Source organism: Prionailurus viverrinus, chromosome C1 (genome assembly GCF_022837055.1).
Source record: "Prionailurus viverrinus isolate Anna chromosome C1, UM_Priviv_1.0, whole genome shotgun sequence".
In the NCBI taxonomy this organism is placed as follows: domain Eukaryota; kingdom Metazoa; phylum Chordata; class Mammalia; order Carnivora; family Felidae; genus Prionailurus; species Prionailurus viverrinus.
In genome coordinates this window covers 196,257,572-196,280,953 of record NC_062568.1, presented here as the reverse complement: position 1 = coordinate 196,280,953, position 23,382 = coordinate 196,257,572, and the positions used below count along the sequence as shown (strand labels likewise).

At 48.3% G+C, this 23,382-nt stretch overlaps 1 protein-coding gene across 3 annotated transcripts in view; it reads left to right on the top strand.

The window, feature by feature from the left end:
* NCMAP (non-compact myelin associated protein) overlaps positions 1 to 22,157 on the top strand; it is a 40,650-nt gene extending 18,493 nt beyond the window's left edge. For 2 of the 3 annotated variants that reach the window (XM_047872338.1, XM_047872340.1), the window contains exons 2-4: positions 13,036 to 13,124; positions 16,300 to 16,384; positions 19,373 to 22,157. In XM_047872338.1, coding sequence (XP_047728294.1) covers positions 13,043 to 13,124; positions 16,300 to 16,384; positions 19,373 to 19,514 — 309 coding nt within the window. In that variant the 5' untranslated portion in view covers positions 13,036 to 13,042 and the 3' untranslated portion in view covers positions 19,515 to 22,157. Of the gene's footprint in view, positions 1 to 3,638; positions 3,739 to 13,035; positions 13,125 to 16,299; positions 16,385 to 19,372 lie in introns of those variants that run through there. The other variant, XM_047872339.1, reaches the window with a different exon arrangement.
* The last annotated feature ends 1,225 nt before the right edge of the window (positions 22,158 to 23,382 follow it).

The following is a 23,382-nucleotide window of genomic DNA, read 5'->3' as shown; positions in this document are numbered from 1 at the left end:
TTGGAAAAGGCAGAGGAAGAGGCAGGGAACCAAAAGGAAGACCACTGAGGGGCACCTGGGTGGCCCAGTCGGTTGAGCGTCCGACTTGTGCTCAGGTCGTGATCTCATGGTTCGTGAGATCAGGGAGAACTCAGGCGAGTTCAAGCCCCACATCGGGCTCGCTGCTGTTAGCACAGAGCCTGCTTCGGATCCTCTGTCCCCCCTCTCTGCCCCTCCCCTGCCTGCACACTCTCAAAAAGAAACACTCTAAAAAGAAAAAAAAAAAAAAAAAAAAGCAAGACCATTGAAAGGTTGGTATTAGGGACAAGTCCAGATTGTTCGAAAACATACCACACGAACTACCCACGGACTTTCCTGTCTCCGTGCCCCTGGTGCCTCACCGGCCCGCAGTTTCTTCATTTGTGAGGAGAGGGCCGCGGACCCAGTCGTTTTCAGGCTGGCTTCCGTGGGGTCCTGCGACCACAGGAGTTGCCCCCCCACGACCACCCCAGGGGTGTGGGGAGGGGTGAACGAGAAATAGAGGCGGGGGTTGGAAGGGAGGCGTGTGGTTCCCCAAGCCCTTTGGGGAAGCTTTTCTATCATAAATTCATTCCCCAAACTCTCCCAAAGAGTGGATTTCCTTTCAGTCTGGACCCACACACCAGAAAAGCGGCCAGTTGCCCTTTCTCTGGCTGGCGGAACCCCCTACACGTCCGTCCTCCCCCGAGTAGGACAGGTGACCGCCAGGCTGCTGCAGGGCACCGCGCTGGGCTCCCCCGGGTCCCCAGATCCCGTGTCCTTCTCACACCTTGTTTGTTCCTCCCGGTCGGCGGGGCCTGTCCTCCAGGAGCTCCCGGGGAAAGGTGACTGGGGTGGGGTGGGTTTTCTCTGAAGCTTCACACGGCAGAAAATGCCATTATACCCTTCCACTCAATATTTAGTTTGGCTTGCTATACCCTTCCAGGCTGGAAATTATTTTCCCTCAGGACTTGGGAGCCTTGCCTCAGAGCTCCGGTATTGCTGCTGTCAGACTCTGATTTCGTCTGATTGTTGGGCCTTTTATTTGTATTCCACCTTATTATTATTGTTTTTTTAACCCACAGACATGTATGAGATATTGTCTCTAGGCCCTGTGTTCTGAAAGGTCACAACGATGAGCCCTATGGTGGCGGGTCTGCTTGACTTACCCGTTCTGGGGACTCAGAGGGGCCTCTCCTTCTGAAAACTCATGGCCTTCATTTCTGGGAGGCTTTCGGGTGTTCTTTGATAATTTCCTCTTCTCGATTTTCTTTTTTTTAAACATTTCTGGAATTCTTACCAACATGATGTTGGGCCTCCAGGAGCAATCTGTTCTCACCTATTTTCTTTATCTTTTTTGTTCCACTTTCTGAGAGATTTTCCCCTCTTTCAACCCTCCTATTGAAGTTTTTTTTTTGTCATATTTTTATTTCTTGGCACCCTTTCTTGTTCTCAGAATATTCTTTTATAGCACCCTGTTCTTGTTTTATGGATGCAGTGTCTTATCTCTCTGAAGACAAGGAAGTTTTCTTCTGCCCTTTGTATTGCCTGCTTGGTTTTTTTTTTTTTTTATGTTTATTTATTTTTGAGAGAGAGACAGAGCATGAGCGGAGGAGGGGCAGAGGGAGAGAGGGAGACACAGAATCTGAAGCAGGCTTCGGGCTCTGAGCTGTCAGCACAGAGCCAGACGCAGGGCTCCAACTCAAAAACCGTAAGATCATGCATGACCTGAGCCGAAGTCAGAGGCTTACCCGACTGAGCCACCCAGGCGCCCCTGTCTGCTTGTTTTAAATGCCTCCAGCTGTTCATTTGTTTTGTTTACTGTCTGTTCAATCACGTTTGAGGCTTTTCCCCCCAAAGGTCTATAGACCCTTAACTATCTGTTTTTGTTTAAGAGGAAAGCATTAGAAAGCTCATTTATTTTTTTTCTAAGTTTATTTTGAGAGGGGGGATGGAAAGAGAGAATCCCAAGCAGGCTCAGAGCTGGCAATCCAGAGCCCAAAGTGGGGCTCGATCCTACCAACGGTGAGATCATGACCTGAGCCGAAACCAAGTCTTGGATGCTTTACCAGCTGAGCCACCCAGGTGTCCCTAAAAAATTCATTAAAAAAAAAAAAATCATGAGAAGCTCTGGGTGTGGGGGTGGGCTTTTTTTTTTTTTTTAATTTTTTTTTAAATTTTTTTTTTCAACGTTTATTTACTTTTGGGACAGAGAGAGACAGAGCATGAACGGGGGAGGGGCAGAGAGAGAGGGAGACACAGAATCGGAAAGAGGCTCCAGGCTCCGAGCCAACAGCCCAGAGCCTGACGCGGGGCTCGAACTCCCGGACCGCGAGATCGTGACCTGGCTGAAGTCGGATGCTTAACCGACTGCGCCACCCAGGCGCCCCTGGGCTTTTCAACTCATGACGCCATTGGCTGATTGGCAAGAACCTGGTCATTTCATTGGAGGATCCTGTAACTTGAGGCAGTATCTGTGTCTGTTCTCTTTGGCTGGTCAGGCTCCCCAGCCCCTCTCTAATTTCCTGCCTGGAGGTTAAGCCTGATTGTCCAGAGTTCTGCCCCAAGGAGCTAAGGGGACTGGGTGAGCCCCACGCTTCAGGATTTAGACTTTTCCCTAGCCCCCTTTTCAGCCAGGAATTGACCACCCCCAGCCCTAGGTTTCTCTCCTCTGAGTCCCAAAGTCAGATGTGCATTGAATCACCTAGGGATCTTGTAAAAGGTGGTTTCACGTCCAGGTTCTTATCCAGTATTCCTGACGTGGCCCGAGATTCTGCAGTCCTACCAAGGTCCTCAGAGTTGCCGATGCTGCTGACCCACCAGCCATGTTTTGGGAAGCCAGGGTCTAGGGCAGTGCTGCCCCATACAACTGTGTGCACCAGTGGACCCTGCACCCACCAGTAGGGGGCCACAGTGCACATTCAGCACTTGAAATGTGGCTGGTGCGACCAAGGCACTGAACTGTGATTTTATTGAACTTTACTTGGTTTTCATTTAAATTTGGGTGTCCACAGGGGGCTGTCACCTAGGGCAGTGCAGGTCTCACCGTACTGTGCAGGACAGAGAGGCCAGTGGCAGGGAGGATGGGGGAGCGGGGCTGGAGCTGAGCCTCTTAGAAACTTTCACCTTCCTCTTTTGAGCCCCATTTGGCACCCTGCCTTTTGGTGGCACTTGTTGCCACCTGTTCGTGAGCTTTCCTGAGGTTCTTCAGCTTCTTTTGTCGGTTTCCCCCGATCTGCAGGTTTGGGCCACCTCGGCCTTTTCCAGCTGCAGAGTCATCAGCTCGTCCAGCTTTCAAACCTGGGTCGGCCTCTCCCCAGTGTGGCTTCTTCTCGCCTTTCCCTTTGGCCGTGTGGATACACATTTGATTCCTTTATTGTCCTCCATGGGGGTTTGGGGAGGACGCAGAGATGAATGTTTGTTCTCCCTCCATCTGCTATGTGTAACCAGAAGGCCCTCTGCAGTTTTGTTTTGTTTTTTAAGATTTTATTTTTTAAAGTAATCTCTACACCCAACGTGGGGCTCAGACTCACAATCCTGAGATCAAGAGTCACGTGCTCTACCAACAGAACTAGCCAGGCACCCCCTCTCTGCAGTTTTGTTTTGAGTCACTTCCTTTGTGGTCATTCTTTACAGCAGCCCTAGGAAACGAACACCTAGATCGGCCATATGTTAGCACTGAGACCGTGGGCTGGTTGCCTAACTTCTCTGAGCCTCAGGTCCCTCGTCTGGAAGACAGAGGTAATATACATGAGGAAGTACATGGGAAGTCCTCGGCGTGGGAGTGGGTATACAGCAAGCCCTGGATGAACGGGCAGCTGTTGTGTTTGTGGTCATCGTCACCGTCGTCGTCACCACTGAGCGTCTGTCCGCAGACGTAAGTCCAGACGGGACATTTCCCTTGTTGCCTGGACTTTCTCGGGTCGCAAGGACAGGGAACTGTCAAGACGTGGGCCGATCGCTCGACTCCAGTAGTTCTCGACCTGGGGCGATCTGCCTCCCAGAAGATGCTTGGAAAGTCTAGAGACATTTTTTTTTAATGTTTATTTTTGACAGAGAGAGAGAGACAGAGCATGAGTGGGGGAGGGTCAGAGAGAGGGAGACAGAATCCGAAGCAGGCTCCAGGCTCTGAGCTGTCAGCACAGAGCCCGACGAGGGGCTCGAACTCACAAACCTCGAGATCATGACCTGAGCTGAAGTCGGACGCTCAACCGACTGAGCCACCCAGATGCCCCTAGAGACATTTTTGGCTCTCACATCCCAAGAGTGCTGCTGGCATCTAGTGGGTAGAGGCCGGGGATGCCGGCCAAAGCCCCGGGCAGCCCCCGCAACAAAGAGTTGTCAAATGTAAACCGTGCCACGGTGGAGGAGCCCTGCCATCTGCTGAAGGTTCGTTGTGGCTCTTGGGCTCAACTATTAACGAGTAGAAAGAAGAGTGAGCACAGGGCAGGCCCCTCAGAGTGTCCCCAGGAATATTGCTTACCTCCTGCGACGCTTGGCGGCCACGGGCAGCCTCCAGGTGGAAGGTGTGGGTTTGAGACGCAGCTTCTCCACTCGCTCGCTGTAAGACTTCGGGCGAGTCGCTTCACGTCTCTGAGCCTCTGTTTCCTGTCAGCAAAGTGGAGACGAGAAGGCCTGCCTTGTACTGATCAGATGAGAAAACGCGTGGAAGCCCGGTGCCTCGTGCTTTGTCGGTGTCCCCTTAAATGGTCGTTCCCTTCCCTTCCTGACTAGAAGGTCAAGGGGGCATTAATTACTTCCCTCTGACATATTCACGTAGGGGCATAAACTTTCTAACCTTTTAAACCTCTTCCCCCTTCGGGACAGTGGGACACACGGAGACTCACATGAGGGCCCGGATGTGGTTTGAGGACTTTTGGGAGCTGGCCCTTGGCTTGGGCCCCAAGACCGAGGGGCAAATGGAAGCCACGGGTCACATTCCACCTCTAGGTCAGTCTCAACCACAACGCCCACAGGTCTCCCTCCTGCTGACTCCTGGCACGGCCCGTGCTGCCCTTCTGGCCCTAGGCAAAAGTCCGCCTTGTGACCCCTTTCCTCTGGGATTTCTACTTATAACTTTTCATACATGGAACTTCCCAGGCCTATAGGTCTTGGTTGGAAGCTCTTGGGACACCTTTCTTTCCGGTGTGGGCCACAAAAGTCAAAAAGGAAGGGTGTTCGAGCCAGAATTTGGCAGGATGGGTAAAAAAGACTTAAAAGATATGGTGGGCTTGAAACCCAGACTTCCAGATCCAAAGGCTACTCACCGCTTTTTCCTTAGGACTTTCGTATGATATTGATCAGACACCCCAGTGATCAGTGCTGGGCGAGGCATGAGGGGGGTGATCCCCACTAAATACTGATTGGAGGAAAGATTCTTAAAGGAAACCATTCCATTCTCAAACTCTGTGTCTGAGCTCTGGAGACGTGATCCCCATGGTTTTTCTTTGTTTGAATCCTCTTAGCGCGATGTACATGGTGGGCCTGGTTGGATGAACGACAGGGAAAATGGACAGACGAACAGGTGGAAGGATGAACGTGTTTATAGTAGAGGGTGGGTGGCCGGGTATATGAGTGGATGGGTGGGTAAAAGAACGGATAAATACACGACATAAGAAATCTGCTTCCTAGTTTCAGGGAACCAACCAGAAGGATTCAGCATGTAATTGTGTATGACCCCAAATTCAGGAGAGCGTTAAGCCAATTCAGACCCCACCTTTGGGAGCTGTGACACACAATGGGACAGAGTCACGCAGATAGGGCAGGCGGGGTGGGGGAGACGACGCAAAACCTAACAGGAATGGAGAGTCTAGGTGGTGGCCATTTAGGGTTCAGCTAGACTTGGGTCAACAGAACGTTTGAAGGCTCATTCCTAAGCGTCCTGTATGCGATGCTGCTGACAAGTCAGAACGCCTCTGTGTTCTCCTCGGTTTGTCCCCAGTCTCCGCTGCCTTCGAGGAAGGATTCCTGCCTTCCAGCCTAAACTGCACACACTCTCCTCTCTCTCCTAACATCTCCAGAGTCAATATCTGCAAAGAAGAATGGGCTTTTGGAAAACACTCGTTCTTAAGATAAGCTATGAATGGCTGCAGTGTAGTAAATAGAACCACAGATTTGAAAATCCCTTAGTGATCACTAAGGGGGGTCATTTTATAGACAGGAAAAGGACCCAATGATCACTGGGTCATTTTATAGACAGGAAAACCAAGGTCCAGAGAAGGGAGAGGACTTTCCAGAGTCACATGGCCAGTCAGTGGCAATGGGAGCCCTGGTCTCCTGGTTCTCGCCCCAAGTTACGAATCTGTGGCACACGCTTCCCCACCCCATCCGGCAACCTCATGCTCTACCAGTCCCTTTAGGATTTTGCCTTCCTGGCAGAGGTTTTACTGTTCCTCAGTGGAAATGCAAGAGCAGGTCAAACCCTCCAGAAGTCTAGTGAATCCCTCTTCCATTCCCCTCCCTGGGACACCATCTTCATGGTTTGATTCTCTGACCTCCCTGTTCATACTTCAGTTTGACCAAATGCAGCAAACACTTGACCAGGTGGAGGACTCGGGGCTCAAGGGCCAAGGAGAGCAGGGAGAGCACAGACTGATGTCAGAAGAAAAAAAAGAAGGGGGGCCAGGAACTGACATTTACGGCTCACCCACCATCCACCAGGCACCCTGCTGGGTAATTATATCTCACTGATTCTCACAACCTTATGGGATAAAGGGTGTCATCCCTGTCTTACAAGTGGAAACACCAAGGCCCACAAAACTGCCTCGGCTTATAGAGCTGGTCAGCGATGAGGCCAAGATCAAAACCCAGGTCTACCTGACCCCAAAGCCCTTGCCGGGTCATGAGCTCCTAGACAACGTGCGCTGTTATGACAGAGCACCAAAAGTTCTCAAGAGCCACCCAGAAGGAGCTGAGGGCCCACATCAACAAGATCAAGGTTACCAGGGGCCAATGCAAAGTCTTGTATTTGAGCTCAAAATGACATTTGCACAAGAGCGTCGTGGAGACCTGGTTATTGGGCAGCAGCGGATCATAATATTGTCCGCATTGCAACGCAGCTGCTCTTGCCTTCTATTTCCAAAGCACTTTGCAGTTTAGAAAGCCTTTCCATTTACCAACCTCAGGGCTTTGACTGACTGGAAACGAGCATAAGACTAAGTCCGAAAAAGTTTGGGGTTGTATCAATAGGGGGGGGTGTGAACAGTATGCTGTGATTGCCGATAATGAGCTATTTGTTTGCATTAACCCAGGGTAATCTCAACAGACTTTGTGCACAGCCACTGTGCCAAATATATTACATGTTTTATCTCTGTTGATTCTCACAACGGACCCCGTGGAGCTTGCAACTCCTGTTTTACAGATCAGAAGACCAAGAGGTAAAGAAAGTCGACCAAGGCCACATAGCTAGAATTCACACTCAGGTCTGATAAGTATCAAGACAAATGTCATTCTGGACATTTCAGGCCCCCTCTGGAGTTATGTGTCCCGTTTGGGGTGCTTTGTCTAAGGGAGACATTGACACAGCGAAATGAGGAAACCATGAAGGAAACTGTCATTATAAAGATTGTTTGAAGGAACTTAGAATATTTATCCTGGAAAAAAATAACCAGAGAACATATCACTGCTGTGTCCAAGGGCAGAAAGCTCCTTTAAAAGCAGGTTGGGTTTGGGGCGCCTGGGTGGCACAGTCGGTTGAGCGTCGGACTTCAGCCAGGTCATGATCTCGCGGTCCGCGAGTTCGAGCCCCGCGTCAGGCTCTGGGCTGATGGCTCGGAGCCTTTTTCCGATTCTGTGTCTCCCTCTCTCTCTGCCCCTCCCCCTTTCATGCTCTGTCTCTCTCTGTCCCAAAAATAAATAAAAAACGTTGGAAAAAAAAAAAAGCAGATTGGGTTCGCAGGACTTTTACCAACCGTTTTGGGGTGGGGTTAAATGGGGTATACTGTAGCCAACTGCTATCGCCACCTATTGGTGGGAGGTAAAATTGCTGTGCTGATACCGGCCGCTGTCATTGTTCTATCCTTGAAGTTTTGCGTTTCACCTTTCATACGTAGAGGTGCTTTTATTATTTTTTTTATTTTTTAAATGTTTATTTATTTTTACGAGAGAGATAGAGACAGACAGAGCGCGAGCCAAGGTGGGGGGAGAAAGAGAGGGAGACACAGAATCTGAAGCAGGCTCCGAGCCGTCAGCACAGAGCCTGACGTGGGGTTCAAACTCACAAACCGTGAGATCATGACCTGAGCTAAAGTTGGATGCTGAACTGACTGAGCCACCAGGAACCCCCATAGAAGTGCTTTTAAACTCATCAGGGTGTCATGTGTAAGAGGTAGCACATTTACCTTCGTGGGAAGAGAATTAGGACTGATGGGTGAAAATTACAAGGTGGGATGTTTTGGTTTCAACATGAAGGTTAATTTTCTGAAAAAAACATCCCCCAAACTCAAGAGGCTACTTGGGAGTAGTGGGGCTCAAGTCTGTGGAAGAAACCACGTCATGCCGAGTTTTCCATGGTTCAGGAGGTGGGGAGAAATCGATCCCAGTGTTTTGGTGGGTGTAGGACATTCATGGGTGACCTACTCTGAGTTACCATTGGCCAGTTGCATAGCGGTCTGCCAGTGTTGGTCGTGTCTTTGTCGTCTTATCCAGGAGGGAGCTTTTAGGCCAGGCCAGAGGGAAAGAGGGTACCACTGAGGCAGAGGAGTAGGGGAAATATTTGGGACCAGTGGGATCTGGCAATGTTTATCTTCCAGCTACGGCTCTAACACTTGACCAAGGGCTAGGGAGAGAGGAATGACTCAGAGAGTAAATGGTCCTGACCTTCCGTCACTTCCCAAACCAACCTCCCACACAGGACCGTTTGTAAACAACCCAAGGGAACAACAGTTCCTTGTAGATTCTGTAAATGTGATTAAGGTTCTGCTGAAGACAGAGGTTCAGAGTGTGGCCAAGGGCAGGGGCCAGGAGATAGGACCAGTCAGGGGTCTGGGGTCTGGGGCAAGGGCTGAGCTGCAGCCTGTGTGAGTTTTCTCATCAAAGCGTTACGCTGATTTAGGCCCTGGGTATTGGGCCATATGTGTCCTGTGCATTCCCTCGGAGGCAGTCCAGTGCGGGTTTACGGAGAAGGGGCTGCAGAATAGGACAGCCCCTGGCTTGACTCTGAGCCTGGCTACATATTAGCCTTGTGGGTTTAGGCTAATTGCTTCTCTACTGTGAGTCTCAGTTTCTTCATCTGTAGAAAGGGCAGTGATTGTGCCCTCCTTACCTGATAGGTATGGGGACTGAATGAGACCTCCCTTCATAAGGCACTGAGCACCATGCCTGGCACACGATTTATTATTATTATTGTCATTATTATTATTATTTTTAAATTAACCTCTGTCTGTGAAAACCATTCTCCCCCTCCCTGCACCCTCTTTGCTTTTCTATGTCCGTGAACCTGGTCACAGACACATTTGACACTGAAATCCCCCTGCTGGACCTCACTTAGTTAACAAGAATCATTGGGTCCCACACATGAAAACACCCACATCCTTGGCCATCAGTGTTCCACCACCCTCCCTCCCACCTTCTCTGATGTGGCAGAAACAGAGATGTCATTCAGAGCCTCGGGTCCGGACATAAGGCAAGAAATGCCCTGAGATTACTCACTGTTCCCTCAGAAGGAAGAGTAGCCGGCCCATCCGTAAGGAGGTCTGCACCCAGCACTGGGCACCCCCGAGGTCACCTTGAAGGGCCTGCAGAGGAATCTGTGTCCTGGTGGCCTTAGGCAGCTGCACTACTGGTCAGTGTGTGTGTATGTGTGTGTGTGTGTGTGTGTGTGTGTGTGTGTACATGTGCACGTGTGCATATTTCTGTAGTTACCTGTCATGACCCCCTCTAGATGCCCAGGTGCCAAGAGCAGGTTGATGCCGTGGGAATTACACAGGCTTTGAAGTTTGCAGGGCCAGGTGCAAATGCCAGGTCTGTATCTTCCAGGCTGTATAAGCAGGGAAGAGAGAGCTTGATATCCCCCAGCCTCGGGGCCCTCATTTGATCGAGGCAAGAGGAAAACCTGTTTTGCAATGCATTTGCTAATTGAATCAAGGCATGGATTAAAAAACAAACAAACAAAAACCTGGCAAAAGGTCTTGGCACACAGCAGGCACTTGGATAGTGGCTTCTGTCATTTTTGTGCATGTTGTTTCAATGGCAGATGTGTCCACAGGCAGGGGTTAGCTTGTCCAGGGATTACGCCATGTCTCTGTCACTAAGCGATCCTTGATCTGGGGCCCCCTATTTGCTTCTCTTTTCTGTTTTTAAAAGGAATTGGAAGAAAGGATTATTGGTGAATCTTCTCAGCTTGATATTGGTAGGGATAGAAGCAGAAAGTTTAGGCAAAGCATAATAAAACTCTTTCCGATGGGACGGGGAGTGGGGGAGGCGGGGGCAGGTGCCTCTCACTGGGAGTGGGAATGGGGGGGCAGGGGGTGGGGGAAGACTTTCATCCCATGTTCCCCTACGGGTCCCTGTGTATTTTTGGAAAAAGAATTTTTTCTTGCTTTGACCTCCAGATCCACCTGTTTCTCATTGAGTTCGGTAAATGTTTGCTAATACCCACTACAACCCTGAGAGCTACCATTTATTGAGCACTGAAAGCACTTTTCCGTACTTAACCTCGAACCCTCAGCTCCCTTGGGAAAAGCTACCTCGTTTTACAAACGTGCAGCAAACCAAGCTGGGAGAAGTCCAGTCACTCGCTCCAGAACTTCTAACTGGCAGCGGTGAGAAGAGCCAGGCGCTCTATCTGGGAGAGGTAGAAGGTTATGAAAAAGACCCTGAGTAGCCTCTACCTTCAGGGCCCCGACAGTGAACACGGAAGGTTAACTAGCAGACACAGCGACTGAGACACGTGCCGTGGTGGCTTCTTGGCAGGGCGCTGCCGTGGGGGCAGAGGACAGATGGCTGATTCCGGCTGGGGGACGGGGAGCCCGCCTAGGGGTGGCTGGGCTCAATCTTGAAGGATGTGTTCATTTTGGAGGGGGAGCAGGCAGTGGAACATGGCCCGCGGGCCTGTTTCAGACAGTCAGGAGACAGGAAGCCCAGCCAGGAAGAAAGGTTGGCCCTTGCGGGAAGGTCAGGCAGAGCCCTGCAGGGCTCCTCGGGAGAGCCCGAGTTGCGTGGGTCCTAAGGCCCTAGGGTCTTTGGTAGGAAGAGACAGACAAGAACTGGGGGTTTTAGGCAGGGCCCCGTGGCTTAAAGGAGGGCAGAGAAAGTGAAGGCAGAGGGGGTCTTTCTGAGTCTGAGGCCCCCACGGAGCGGGGCAAGCCACAGACTCCAGAGCCCCAGCCTGGGAGCAGTGACCTGTCCCCCCCCCCTCCCAAATGGAGGGACACTGACCCTTTTCCATCAGGAGCTGGGGGCCTGGGGAGCTGCTCTCAGGAGAGGCCCACTGGGGGGACCTGGGGAGGCCAAAGCCTGGGGCAGCCAGTCCGCCGACCGCAAAGACCAGGAACGACGGGGGAGGATGGAGTGGTCCGTTGTCACAGAGGTTGGGCAGAGCTTGGTGTGAGGAGGCAAGAGGCTAGGAAGAGGGCATGGAAACAGCCAGGGAAGGGTTTGTCCTGCCAGATACGCAAGTGTGGGTGCTGAGAGACAATTGTGTTTGAGCCCAAGAATGCCGTGATCAAACCTACGGCCTCTCTCACTAGAATGTGAGCTTCTGGAGGCAGGGAGTCTGTCTCGTATCTCGTAGTGTTCTTCCCAGCGCCTAGCACAGCGTCGGTCACTGAGTAGGTGTTCGATTCCGGAGGGATCTGGCGGGAGGATCTGGATGCTTGTTTCTGGGGGGTGTGAGGTACTAGCCGCGTACCTCCTGGCTCACTCCTCAAGTGTAAGACCACGGGGGTGTGAGTTTGGATTCCTGTCGCTTTCGGGGCAAGGGGATAAGACCGTGCACTCGGCGAGTATGTTTGAGTCCAAGCTCCACGTCTTCCTCGCCGTGTGACTTTCATCCGAGTCACTCAACCGCCCTGAGCCTCAGTTTGCTCAGCAGCAAAATGCGATGATGCTTGAGAAGATTAATGAGTGAGCTGATAGAGCGTGTGCAGGTGCCTGTGACAGAGCCTGGTGGTCGCTCAACACGCATTGTCTGTCCTCCTGCCGAGGGCTTTGTGCCACCTGGCCTTTGTCCTCTCTCCTCTCCTCCCAAACCGGGCCCGTCCCTCAAGGCCCATTTCAATTTAGCTTTTCCTCGAAATCGTCGGTCACAACCCAATGATGTCTCATGTCACTGGCTGCTTAACAATAGTAGTCAAGGTTTCCCTCTGCTTATTTACTTGTTTATGTCCGCCTCCTTAGATTGGAAACTTCTGAAAACAGGAACTTCATTTCGAGCGTCGTAGGGGGTTTCTGACAGTCCCACCGGCAAGGGAGGTGGGCACCCTGGGTTACGTTCTAACTTGGGGCTCCATGAAGCTTTGGGGGCTTCACTTTCATTTGGAAGATGGCAATAATACCCTCCCTCACAGAGTTTCTAGCAGACCAATTTAGACGTTCTGTGTGAAACCCAGGAGACATTTAATAAATATTGTTGAATTAATTTAAACTGCTTCGAAACATAAAGTTCTTCACAAATGTCAGGCATTAGTTTTAATTCTCCCTAGGAGATAGCGAAAGGCCTTTTATTTACTTGCTACGAGGAGAAACCGCGTGCTTGAATATTCTCCCGTCATCCAGGTGAAGAACGAAAGAGGCGGTGTACAGGGATTATAAAGCTCACTCTGGTTTTATTTTTTTTTTTTTAATTTTTTTTTTCAACGTTTATTTATTTTTGGGACAGAGAGAGACAGAGCATGAACGGGGGAGGGGCAGAGAGAGAGGGAGACACAGAATCGGAAACAGGCTCCAGGCTCTGAGCCATCAGCCCAGAGCCTGACGCGGGGCTCGAACTCACGGACCGTGGGATCGTGACCTGGCTGAAGTCGGACGCTTAACTGACTGCGCCACCCAGGCGCCCCTTCACTCTGGTTTTAAACAAAATGTCATCTTTGTTCTTACCAGGGTCGAGATGACCACGGCCACCCCGTTGGGGGGGACTACCTTCTTCTCACTGAACGTGACCACCAGAGAACAGGACTTTCTGTACAAGAGTAAGGTCAACTTGGCTTGGCGACCGGGGGAGGGAATGGCGGGAAGAGGACCAGGGGCAGCTCATGGTGTAGAGGTCAAGAGCATGGGCTCTGGAGATGGACTGCCTGGGTCTCAGTCTCCGTTCGACCAGATGCCCGACATGACCACTGCGTAACCCTGAGCACATGACCTCACCGCTTTGTGTCTGATTTTTTGTCAGTAAGATGGGGATATCACGGATGCTACCGCATGAGGTAGATGGGAAGACAAAACAATATGATCCATGTCAAGAACTTAGAATAGTCTCGAGGCACACAAAGTACCTGATGAGTATTATTATTATCATTACTGCTATTACTGTTACTGTCATCAGGGAGTTTGGGGGTCTAGAGGGCAATGGACATTTGACTCTCACGTGAGATGTCTTTAAATGAGTCACCTTAAAATGTAACTACTTTCTTTTTTTTTTTTTTAATTTTTTTTCAACGTTTTTTATTTATTTTTGGGACAGAGAGAGACAAAGCATGAACGGGGGAGGGGCAGAGAGAGAGGGAGACACAGAATCGGAAACAGGCTCCAGGCTCTGAGCCATCAGCCCAGAGCCTGACGTGGGGCTCAAACTCACGGACCGCGAGATCGTGACCTGGCTGAAGTCGGACGCTTAACCGACTGCACCACCCAGGCGCCCCAAAATGTAACTACTTTCATCCCACGTTTGTAAGGCGAAAACATCCCATCAATTCACAAAGGAGTAAATGAGTAAAGCTGGGAGTAGTCTGGGGAGACACCTGCCAGGAACGAGAGGTCCCCAGAAAGAAAAACGTGATGACCGCTCTTCAGAAAACCACTGAATTGTATTAGGGGAAGTTGGGCCCATTTCTGTCATTTCTGTCGATGTCTCTGCACATGGAACAGGCCTCCCGACACTGAAGTGTTTCCCCGGTAAGAACAGCTCCAGACCATGTTAGTGGCAGGATGTGTCTCTTCCATGGAGACCCAGAAAACATCACTCTTGGGACACGGTCCCACATTAGCCTGCTTCCTGCCAGGTGGGGGGACCTTCAGAAACCTGCTGAAGTATTTCACAACAGTTCTCAAGGGACATGTAGGGTAGCTAGAATTTTTGTCAGCAAGATGGGAATAATTCTGCTTTCATTTAACTAAAAGTGATGACTCTCAGCTAGGCAATTTTGCCCCCTAGACAAAATTGCCCGGTTTAGAAAATAAAATACAGGACACCCAGTTAAATTTGAATTTAAGATAACCAATATTTGTTGAGTATAAGGATGAGCCAAGCAATATTTGAGACACGCCAAAAAAATAATTCATGATTTGCCAGAAATTCTCATTTTAAATAGGTATTCCATACTTCATCTGGCCACTCGACTACCAGGGGACATTTGACGATGTTTGGACACTTGCCTGTCACAGCTGGTGGGGAGGGAGAAGTGTCATTGACATCTAGTGAGGGCAGAGATGGTGCTAAATATCCTACCATGCACAGGACAGTCCCCACAACAAAGGATTATCCAGACAAGGTTGAAAAACCATGAACTAAAAGTATTATCACTGGGCTCCACAGGAAGGAAAAAAAACCAAGTTATTCTATGATGGATCCCCCACCCCACCCCCTCTTTCCTTCCAGTCTTACTTCCTGTCAATATTTGCACGTAGTTTTGTTTTTGTTTTTGTTTGGTAAACCTTTTATAAGAGCATTGCATACCTTCCAAAAAATGCATGAATCCTAAGTGCACAGCTGGATGAATTTTCACAAAGTGAACACACTTGTGTAACCAGCCCCCAGATCAAGAAACGTACCACCACCAGTTTCCCAGAAGTCCCAGCACCCGTTGCCACACGATCCCCACCTGCTCAAGGGATCTGTTGTTCTGACCTCTCACACCAGACCTTAGTTCTATCTGGTTTTGAGCTTTATGTAAATAGAAACATATCATACATAGGCTTGGGTCTGGCTTCTTTTACTCAACATTATGTTTGCATGCACATATTTTAATGGTTGCAACACAATGTGTATATGCGGGTGTGGACATAATCTCATATTCTATTTTTCACACATCATTCAAATTATAGTGTGATATTTCATGAGAGGCATGCCACACCTTATTAAACCATTCCTATATCTGGAATATAAATAGTTATCGTAACTAACATCGTCATTCATATAGCTTTTTCTGTATTTAGGATTATCCCCTAAGATAAACTCCCCAGAATCAAATAGATTGGCTTAAAGTATGACTCCCCCTTTGTGGTTTTTTTTTTTTTTTTGCATTTTCAGTATCAATTCTGACAAGCATGTTGATCTTGAACATGGACTTAGAGGTGGGCATTGGGAGTGGGCATTGATATTGAAATTAGAATCTGAGATATTAAGCTACAAGGACATTCACCATAGCCTTGTTTTTAATAGGGTAAAATTGAAAACAACATAAATATGCTTAATAGAGAATTGGTAAACGAGTCCAAACAATGGAGTGCTACACAACCATCAAAAGTCATGGAAAAAATGCAACTGCATGGAAAGATGATTAGGATAGTGTTGTAAAACTGTGAATGGAACATTGTTCCATTTTTATCAAGTGCACATTTTCCCACTTTTATGACTACTTCCTTGAGGTGGATTTCCAGACATAGGATTAATACCTTTATTCAAAAAAGACCAGTAGATAGGTATTTAATATGCACATATGCATATACATGATCACACTGGAGAACGTCCATATGTGTAGATGATCAACAGTTCCTGGGGCCAAGAGTTCTTTATCCTCCCCCACCTTTTTTTTGCTTGCATTTATATTTTCAAAATATAACTACAAAAATCACATATTTCTTTTGTGTCATCAAGAAGAGGGACAGGCGCTTTGCTTGCCTGTTGACACAGGAAGCTTGATGCTATGTTAGGACTGATAACAACAGGATGGCCTGAGACAGAATTTTGGCAGGTGATGTGCTGAGGACTCTGCCCTCAAGCCCCATTGGGGGTAGGGGTACTCTCCCACTGTAGATATGCATGTCTCTGTCCTGGGGTCAGCAGTCAGGGTCCCAGGACATCACATTCTCTGCCCCCCTTGATCCAATGAGGATGCAGGATGCCCTGTGTAAGCCCCCCTGCCAGTCTCTGAACACTTCTCTTTATTTCAGTTCACACGTTTGCCATTTCCACCCCTCTCCTCGTAGGTTCCGGAGCCATCGTTGCTGCCATTGTCGTGGTTGTCATTATCATCTTCGCCGTGATTCTGATCCTGCTGAAGATGTACAACAGGTACGGGACGCCCTGGGCTCTAGATGGTCTTGTCCCGTCAGTGATGTCAGAAGGAATGGGAACTGACACTGTGAGTGCCAGTCGCGTGCCCAGCGGTATCCCTAAGTCCGTCGTCAAGTGCTCTTACCCTTTGGGTGTCCTTTTTTGACATCTGTTCTGCTGTAGGAACCTCATGGTAATATTTTTGCATCTGGAGAAATATTTTTTACATATAATAATCATAATGACAATGATAATGGCCTTGAGCACCGTGGGAAGCCCTTGTATGTAACTTAGAGTAATAGAGGAATATTTCAATCCTTTTCTCTCAGGGAGCCTTCTGCTAGGTTGTGTTGAGCAGACTACGTAAGTAGTTGAGGTTTCAAATACTGGAATGCCTGTACCCCCAGCTCCACTTTCTGGGACCAAATAAGACAAAATATAATTTGATTTCATAAAGAATAAATGTTGGGGCGCCCGGGTGGCTCCGTCGGTTACGCATCCAACTTTAGCTCAGGTCACGATCTCACGGTTCATGGGTTCAAGCCCCGCGTCGGGCTCTGTGCTGACAGCTCAGATCCTGGAGTCTGCTTCAGATTCTCTGTCTCCCTCTCTCTCTGCCCCTCCCCTGCTCAGGCTCTGTCATTCTCTCTCTTAAGAACAAACAAACATTAAAAAAATGTTTTTAAATAAAGAATAAACGTTGTGTTATCACCTTATGTGTTAGCACCTCTAAGTCACAACTTTGCTAGAAGGTATTCTTTCCAGGCAAGAAATTAAAATAGACTATAAACACAACCGCATCATAGCAGACTTGGAAGCCGTTAAAAAAAAAGATATCATAGAAGAGTTTTATTGATGAGGACAACCATTTACAGTATATCGTCAGTTTACAAAAATAATGTATACGTTATGACTATACATGTGGATTACACACACACACTCAAGAAACATTCAAACGATACACAGCAAAGTATTGACAACCAGTGTGTCTGCACAATGGGATTGCTATTTGGTTCGTTGGTTGGTTTTTGCAGAGGTGCATATATTTATTTATTTTCGAGGAGGTGTAAACATGCGTTGTTTTTATTTATTTATTTTTAAATGTTCACTTATTTTTGAAGGAAAGAGAGAGCGTGAGCTGGGGAGGGGCAGAGAGAGAGGGAGACACAGAATCCGAAGCAGGCTTCAGGCTCTGAGCTATCAGCGCAGAGCCTGATGTGGGGCTTGAACCCACGAACTGCGAGATCGTGACCTGAGCTGAAGTCAGTCACTTAACCGACTGAGCCACCCAGATGGCCCAAGATGCATTGTTTTTATAATAATGTTAATGTTATTTATAAACCATGTATTATATGTTTTATATTATATATTATGTATATATTTTATATATATATATCTCATATATATCATATAACATATATTGATCTCTTAATATGTGCCAGGCATGATTCCAAGCTCCTTGTATGTATTAACTCATTTAATCCCCCACAACAACCACACAAGGGGGTAATTTTATACCCCCCCAATTTTGTAGGTGTGAAACAGGCACCAGGAAATGAGCTAACTACTCAGCCCTCCGTGACAGAGTTGGGATTCAAAGCCAGCACGTGTGGTTTCAAAGAAAATGCTCCCACCACTACATGTAATAATAATAACACTTAATAAGTTATTATTAATATTGGGGGGGGTATTGCAATTTGGATCCATCCCAGACCAGGAAGTGGCATCAAACCACAATGTCTGCCCTTCATTCCTGTCCATCATTCCTGCGCTCTGAGTCTGTTTTCTGGAGTGTAATTTGGATGGAGACTCTACTCACCAGTTTACAGTGATGCCTGGGCTGAAATGGAGAGACCAGGGTTCAGTCTTTGGTCTCTTAAAGGCAGCCAAGGCATTTAACCTCTCTGTGCCTCAATTTTGTCATCTTTATTTTTTTAAGTTTATTTATTTATTCTGAGAGAGAGCAGGGGGAAGAGAGAGAGAGAGAGAGAGAGAGAGAGAACGCACAAGCAGCAGGGGAGGGGAAGAAAGAGGGAGAGAAAGAGAATCCCAAGCAGGCTCCGCACTTTCATCGAGGATCCTGATGCGGGGCTCCATCTCATGAACCGTGAGATCATGACCTGAGCCGAAATCAAGAGTCTGGGGCTTGATCGACTGAGCCATCCAGGCGCCCTGATTATGTCATCTTTAAAGTGGAAGGCTCTCCAAGTGTGATAACTGAGTGATGATTACATCGAGAATGCCATTGTTTTGAGGAATATTTAGGGGTGAAGTGGCATGACCTTTGCAACTAACCCAAATGGTTCATGATTAAAAAAAACCAACTGTGTGTGTGTGTGTGTGTGTGTGTGTGTGTGTGTGTGTGAATGGAGAGAGGGGGGCAGGAGAGAGAGAAGGCAAATGTGGCAAACTGCCAGCCATCAGAAAATTGTTCCATGAAGGATATTCCGATACTAATTGTACTGTTTGTGCAACTTTTCTGAGCATTTGAAATTAAAAAAAAAAAAGAACTATGTTAGGTCAACAAGATGAAATTTCATGCAGACGTTAGAATTAATGATTGTTGCCAGTCACTGCATTTTCTGGCATATAAAATGAAAGACTGGATATACGTTTTGAGTCCATTCTCTTTCCAACTACGTGAAAAGTTCTTAAATATTTCTAGCAATAAACCTAGGAAGCACAATGAAACTGCAAAATGTAACTCACGCTACAACTTTGGACAGAAAAAAAACCGTAACATCTTCATTTCGTCTCTAATAATAGTCACCTATCTGACACCATTCGTTAACAGGGGAAAAAAATACAATTAAATATCTAATCTAGGTTACACAAAAAATGGAAGGGTCAGACTAGCTGAAGTCTAAGGTCCCTCCCACTTGCAAAATTCTGTAGTTGGCCATCAAGCAATGTGATTTAACGATGATCCACATCAATCCCGTCAGAGCCAAAATCATTGAGTCTATGGGGCAGAAGACTCCAACATGCATGCATATCTCGTTCCAGGAAAATGAGGACAAGGCGGGAACTGGAACCCAAGGGGCCCAGGCCATCCTCCCCTTCTGCCTTGGGCCCAAACAGCAACAGCAGCCAACACCCTGCAGCTGTGACCTTCAGCCCTGTTGACGTCCACATGGAGACTCGGTGACCCCCACCCTGGTGCTGTCTTGGCCACCATCCAAAGAGCCTTCTCCCGTCAAGACCCAGAAGCACATTTCTCCTCTGGCAGCTTCATTATGAGTTCCTTCTGGTCGACAGGGGCGTCTCTTATTCAATTCCTGATGCTTCAGGCAACCCCTAACCCTGTCCCGCCCTGCACCACCCTGGCTATGTCCATATCCCTATTGCCCCCCCTTACAAAAAGCTATGGAACATTCTTTTGTGATCTGATGAGGTAGAACCAGGTTGGGAATCCACTGAAATGGATGTGGCTGTCTTCCCCAAACACAGTTGCTAGACAGACAGACAGACGGATAGCCCAGGAGTCTTCTGGTCAGGAGGCAGGGGTTAGGGCATGCCCCTGAGTGTACTACAGGGTCTGCCACTGGGGTCAGATCAGAATGAGTGCCATCTATGTCCACGGCTTTGCAGAGCAAAGTATTCAGTCCCATTAATCAGGCACAGGGGAACTAACTTGGGCTAACTAACCAGAAAACCAGCTTGTTAATTTATAACTTGTTCTAGTACTGGATGACCGCTAGCTAGCTCATGACAACCGATCAGCACGTTTCTCCCTCTTTGAGAAACGCTATGGGAGAAACTAAATTCTTCTTGAAACGTTTCTACTTCATTTGTAAAGAGTCCGAGAGGGACTAGGGTGACCTTGAGGAATGATGGCCTCTAGGGCAAAAGCTTATTGCTGTGTCGCTGGGCCTTGAATGAGTCTGGGGCTAGTCAGAGCCCCTCTTCTCCCTTTGGGGCTGCGTTAAGCCTGACTCAGCCTCATTTCCTGGCTCTCCTCTATTTGGATTCCCAGCAATCCTCTCTGGGTAAACCTTCCTTCCAAGGACCAGTATTAGAGACTGATAAGATTACAGCCCCGTGTATGTTACCTGCGCCCTTCCCGGTCACCTTGCAGAGATTCAGGGCACGTTCTCAGCACCACATTCGCACACCATGTCTCTGCACAGAGCTGATCTTTTCGACTCTTTAGCCCGGAGAACAATCTGTTGAGAGGGGAAAGCATTTTTGAGATTAAGAAGACTTGTCTCCCAAGACCTGCCCCCTGGTCGTGTGGCCTTGGAAGAGTGACTTGAGCGCTCCATAGTCGGTTTGCTAACCCCAAAGTGGGAATGATGACATCTGCCCCCCCGGGGTTACAATAATCAGCACGGACGTAGTGAAGCACCTGGGGTAGTGCACGGCACCCAACAGATGCTTAATAAATGACAGCCAGCATTGTTTATGGCAGTCAGAATATGTCTTAAAATCAATGGGTCCGTTACCATAGTTGTACTCTTTCTCTCTCAAAAAGCTGGTTTTTAATCAGTTGTGCGTCTTACCGTTGAAGGCATCTTGGAAGCAAGGTAATAAATCCTTATCCCGTTCTAGAAAGTAACACACGCTGCCCTTTAACCTCACATTCTAGGAGTGTCTCCCTCTTGGAGTCAGAAATCTCCTTTGAGGGGAAATCGAGGGTCAGGAAGGTAAGAAGACTGACCCAGGGTCACAGAGTCCTGCCATCCCACGATAAAAATGCTCGCTTGAATATGTCTGGAAAAGTGCTTGCAAATTCGTCCTCCCCAGACAACATTTGTCCCTACTGTGTTTAAATATCCACCAAGTACCAGGTCCTTGGCAAGATGCTTTCACGTAAATTGTCCCATAGGATTTATTTTTCCCAATAATCCTGGGAGGTATTATTTTTTTCTGTTTGCAGGTGAGAATTGCAAACTCAAGGAGAAAGGTACTTGCCCAAAGTCCCACAGCTATTAAGTTGCAAAGACAAGACCCAAACTCACGTCTCTTCGACTCCAAAGTCCCTCTCTCTCTGTTGTACCAAATTATTCCCTAACCTCCTGGCTCAAAACACAAGAGTGTGAGCCAAACAAGAGGAGGACAGGGGTCCATGTGTCTGAGCGGAAGTCAGGAATCTAGCTTCCAAACTAACAGTGGGGACAAAGCCATTCTGGTAGCCTCCTTTGGGCTTCCATGATTGGAGCCAAAGGACCCCTTTCTAAGCCCATGGAAGCCCTAAGGATTCTCGTCTCATTTCCCCTAACATTTTCCCCAAGGAGCAAGGGGTAGAATGGCACCCAACCAGGGCAAAGCCATTTCCTTAAGGGCTCAAGCCCCAAATAGATACGTTTCCCAGAGATATTCTGCTTTTAAAAAAAAAGACGTTGGGAATGTTCCAGCCCTAAAACCAAAGTCTTCTGCCCATAGTGAAATCTAGTAATTCCGACCAGAGGAATTATCCTCTGGTCTATGTTGTTCTGCTAAATGAAAGCTTGGAAGTGAAGGAGGGGGGAGAGGGAAAGAGGAAAGAGGAAGGCCAAGAAAAGGGTTTTAGTGTTTTGTTTTTAACTAATGGAGATAACTCAGTAATCCTTTATGGGCCCCTATGTGGAAGTCGAGGTGCCACTACACACATTAAGTCATGGTCCCCGTTCTCAAAGAGTCTGCAGCCGGTCTCCCGAGACAGGGATCTTGCAACACCGCAGAGTTATTTCATTTCTGACAGGTGCATTTCCTAACAGAGCAGATGCTGCCTTATTGGGCCACTGAGTCAATAAATGATACTAAACATCTAAAGAAAAATGTCTAAAAATAAAGAGGTTCAAACCAAACATTCCTTGAGTTGACTTCAATTTCATTTAGAGTTAACAAATACCTTTCCTAGGAACTTCCTTCCCCTGACACTGTAAATAGGGTTCTGCAGGGAAGCCTGAGCTGTTTTGAAACTGTGTCGTCGCTTCTTTTTTTTTTTTTTTTCTTATTTTTGGGACAGAGAGAGACAGAGCATGAACGGGGGAGGGGCAGAGAGAGAGGGAGACACAGAATCGGAAACAGGCTCCAGGCTCTGAGCCATCAGCCCAGAGCCCGACGCGGGGCTCGAACTCGCGGACCGCGAGATCGTGACCTGGCTGAAGTCGGACGCTTAACCGACTGCGCCACCCAGGCGCCCCTGTGCCGTCGCTTCTAAAGGCCGATGGAAAGGGTAGGCTGCCAGGCCTTCCGTGAGTTAGGAAACTCGTTAATTTAACTATTAGAAAAGGAATCTCATTTGAAAGCCTGCTGTTAAACACGAGACGAACTAAGATGTCAAAGTTTGGGGACCGCTGGGAGAGAAGTAGACATTAGAATGCAACCCAAGTCCTATCTAATAATGATGTTTACCGTTAACTGAGCTCCTCCCTAATGTGTACCAGATATATGTGTGTGTGTGTGTGTGTGTGTGCCTATATATATATATATATAGGCATTTTATACCCACCAGCTCCTCTAAACACAACTCCCATGCGTAGGACCCATCATTATTTCTATTTTTTTGGATAAGGAAACGGGCTCAGGGAGGTAGCTTGTCATTGGGTGATGCCGTGGACGTGTGTCCCTCTTTTGGTGGCCATTCTTGCGTTTGGAGAGTCTGCTACTTTAAGAGGCAAGAACACCTCCTGCTAAAGCTGAAGAGGACAGACACTCATTTTCCTGGAGTCCCCCGCTGCTAGGGTGAGGGCACAGCGCCCAGGCCTTGCCAATCAGGGGCACTCCCGCTGTGGACTTTGAATCGAGAAGTTGGTGACATCCAGGGATACGCTTCGTGCGACATATGCTCTGGGCCGATGTGTTGGCACGCGGCCTTGCGAGAGGCCGCCACATCAGGGGTTCTGGCGGCAACGGCAGCCTCATTCTTGAGTCCGGGCCAGTGTCCACGGAGTTGGCCACGTGCGCTTAGTTTGACCACAGCAGCCACGGTGTCTGTACCAAACTGGTTCTTTAGTTTGACTTTAGGCACCATACCTGACATACCAATGAAGGTTCTAGCCTTCTGGAAATTCCAGCAACTTGCTCATTCC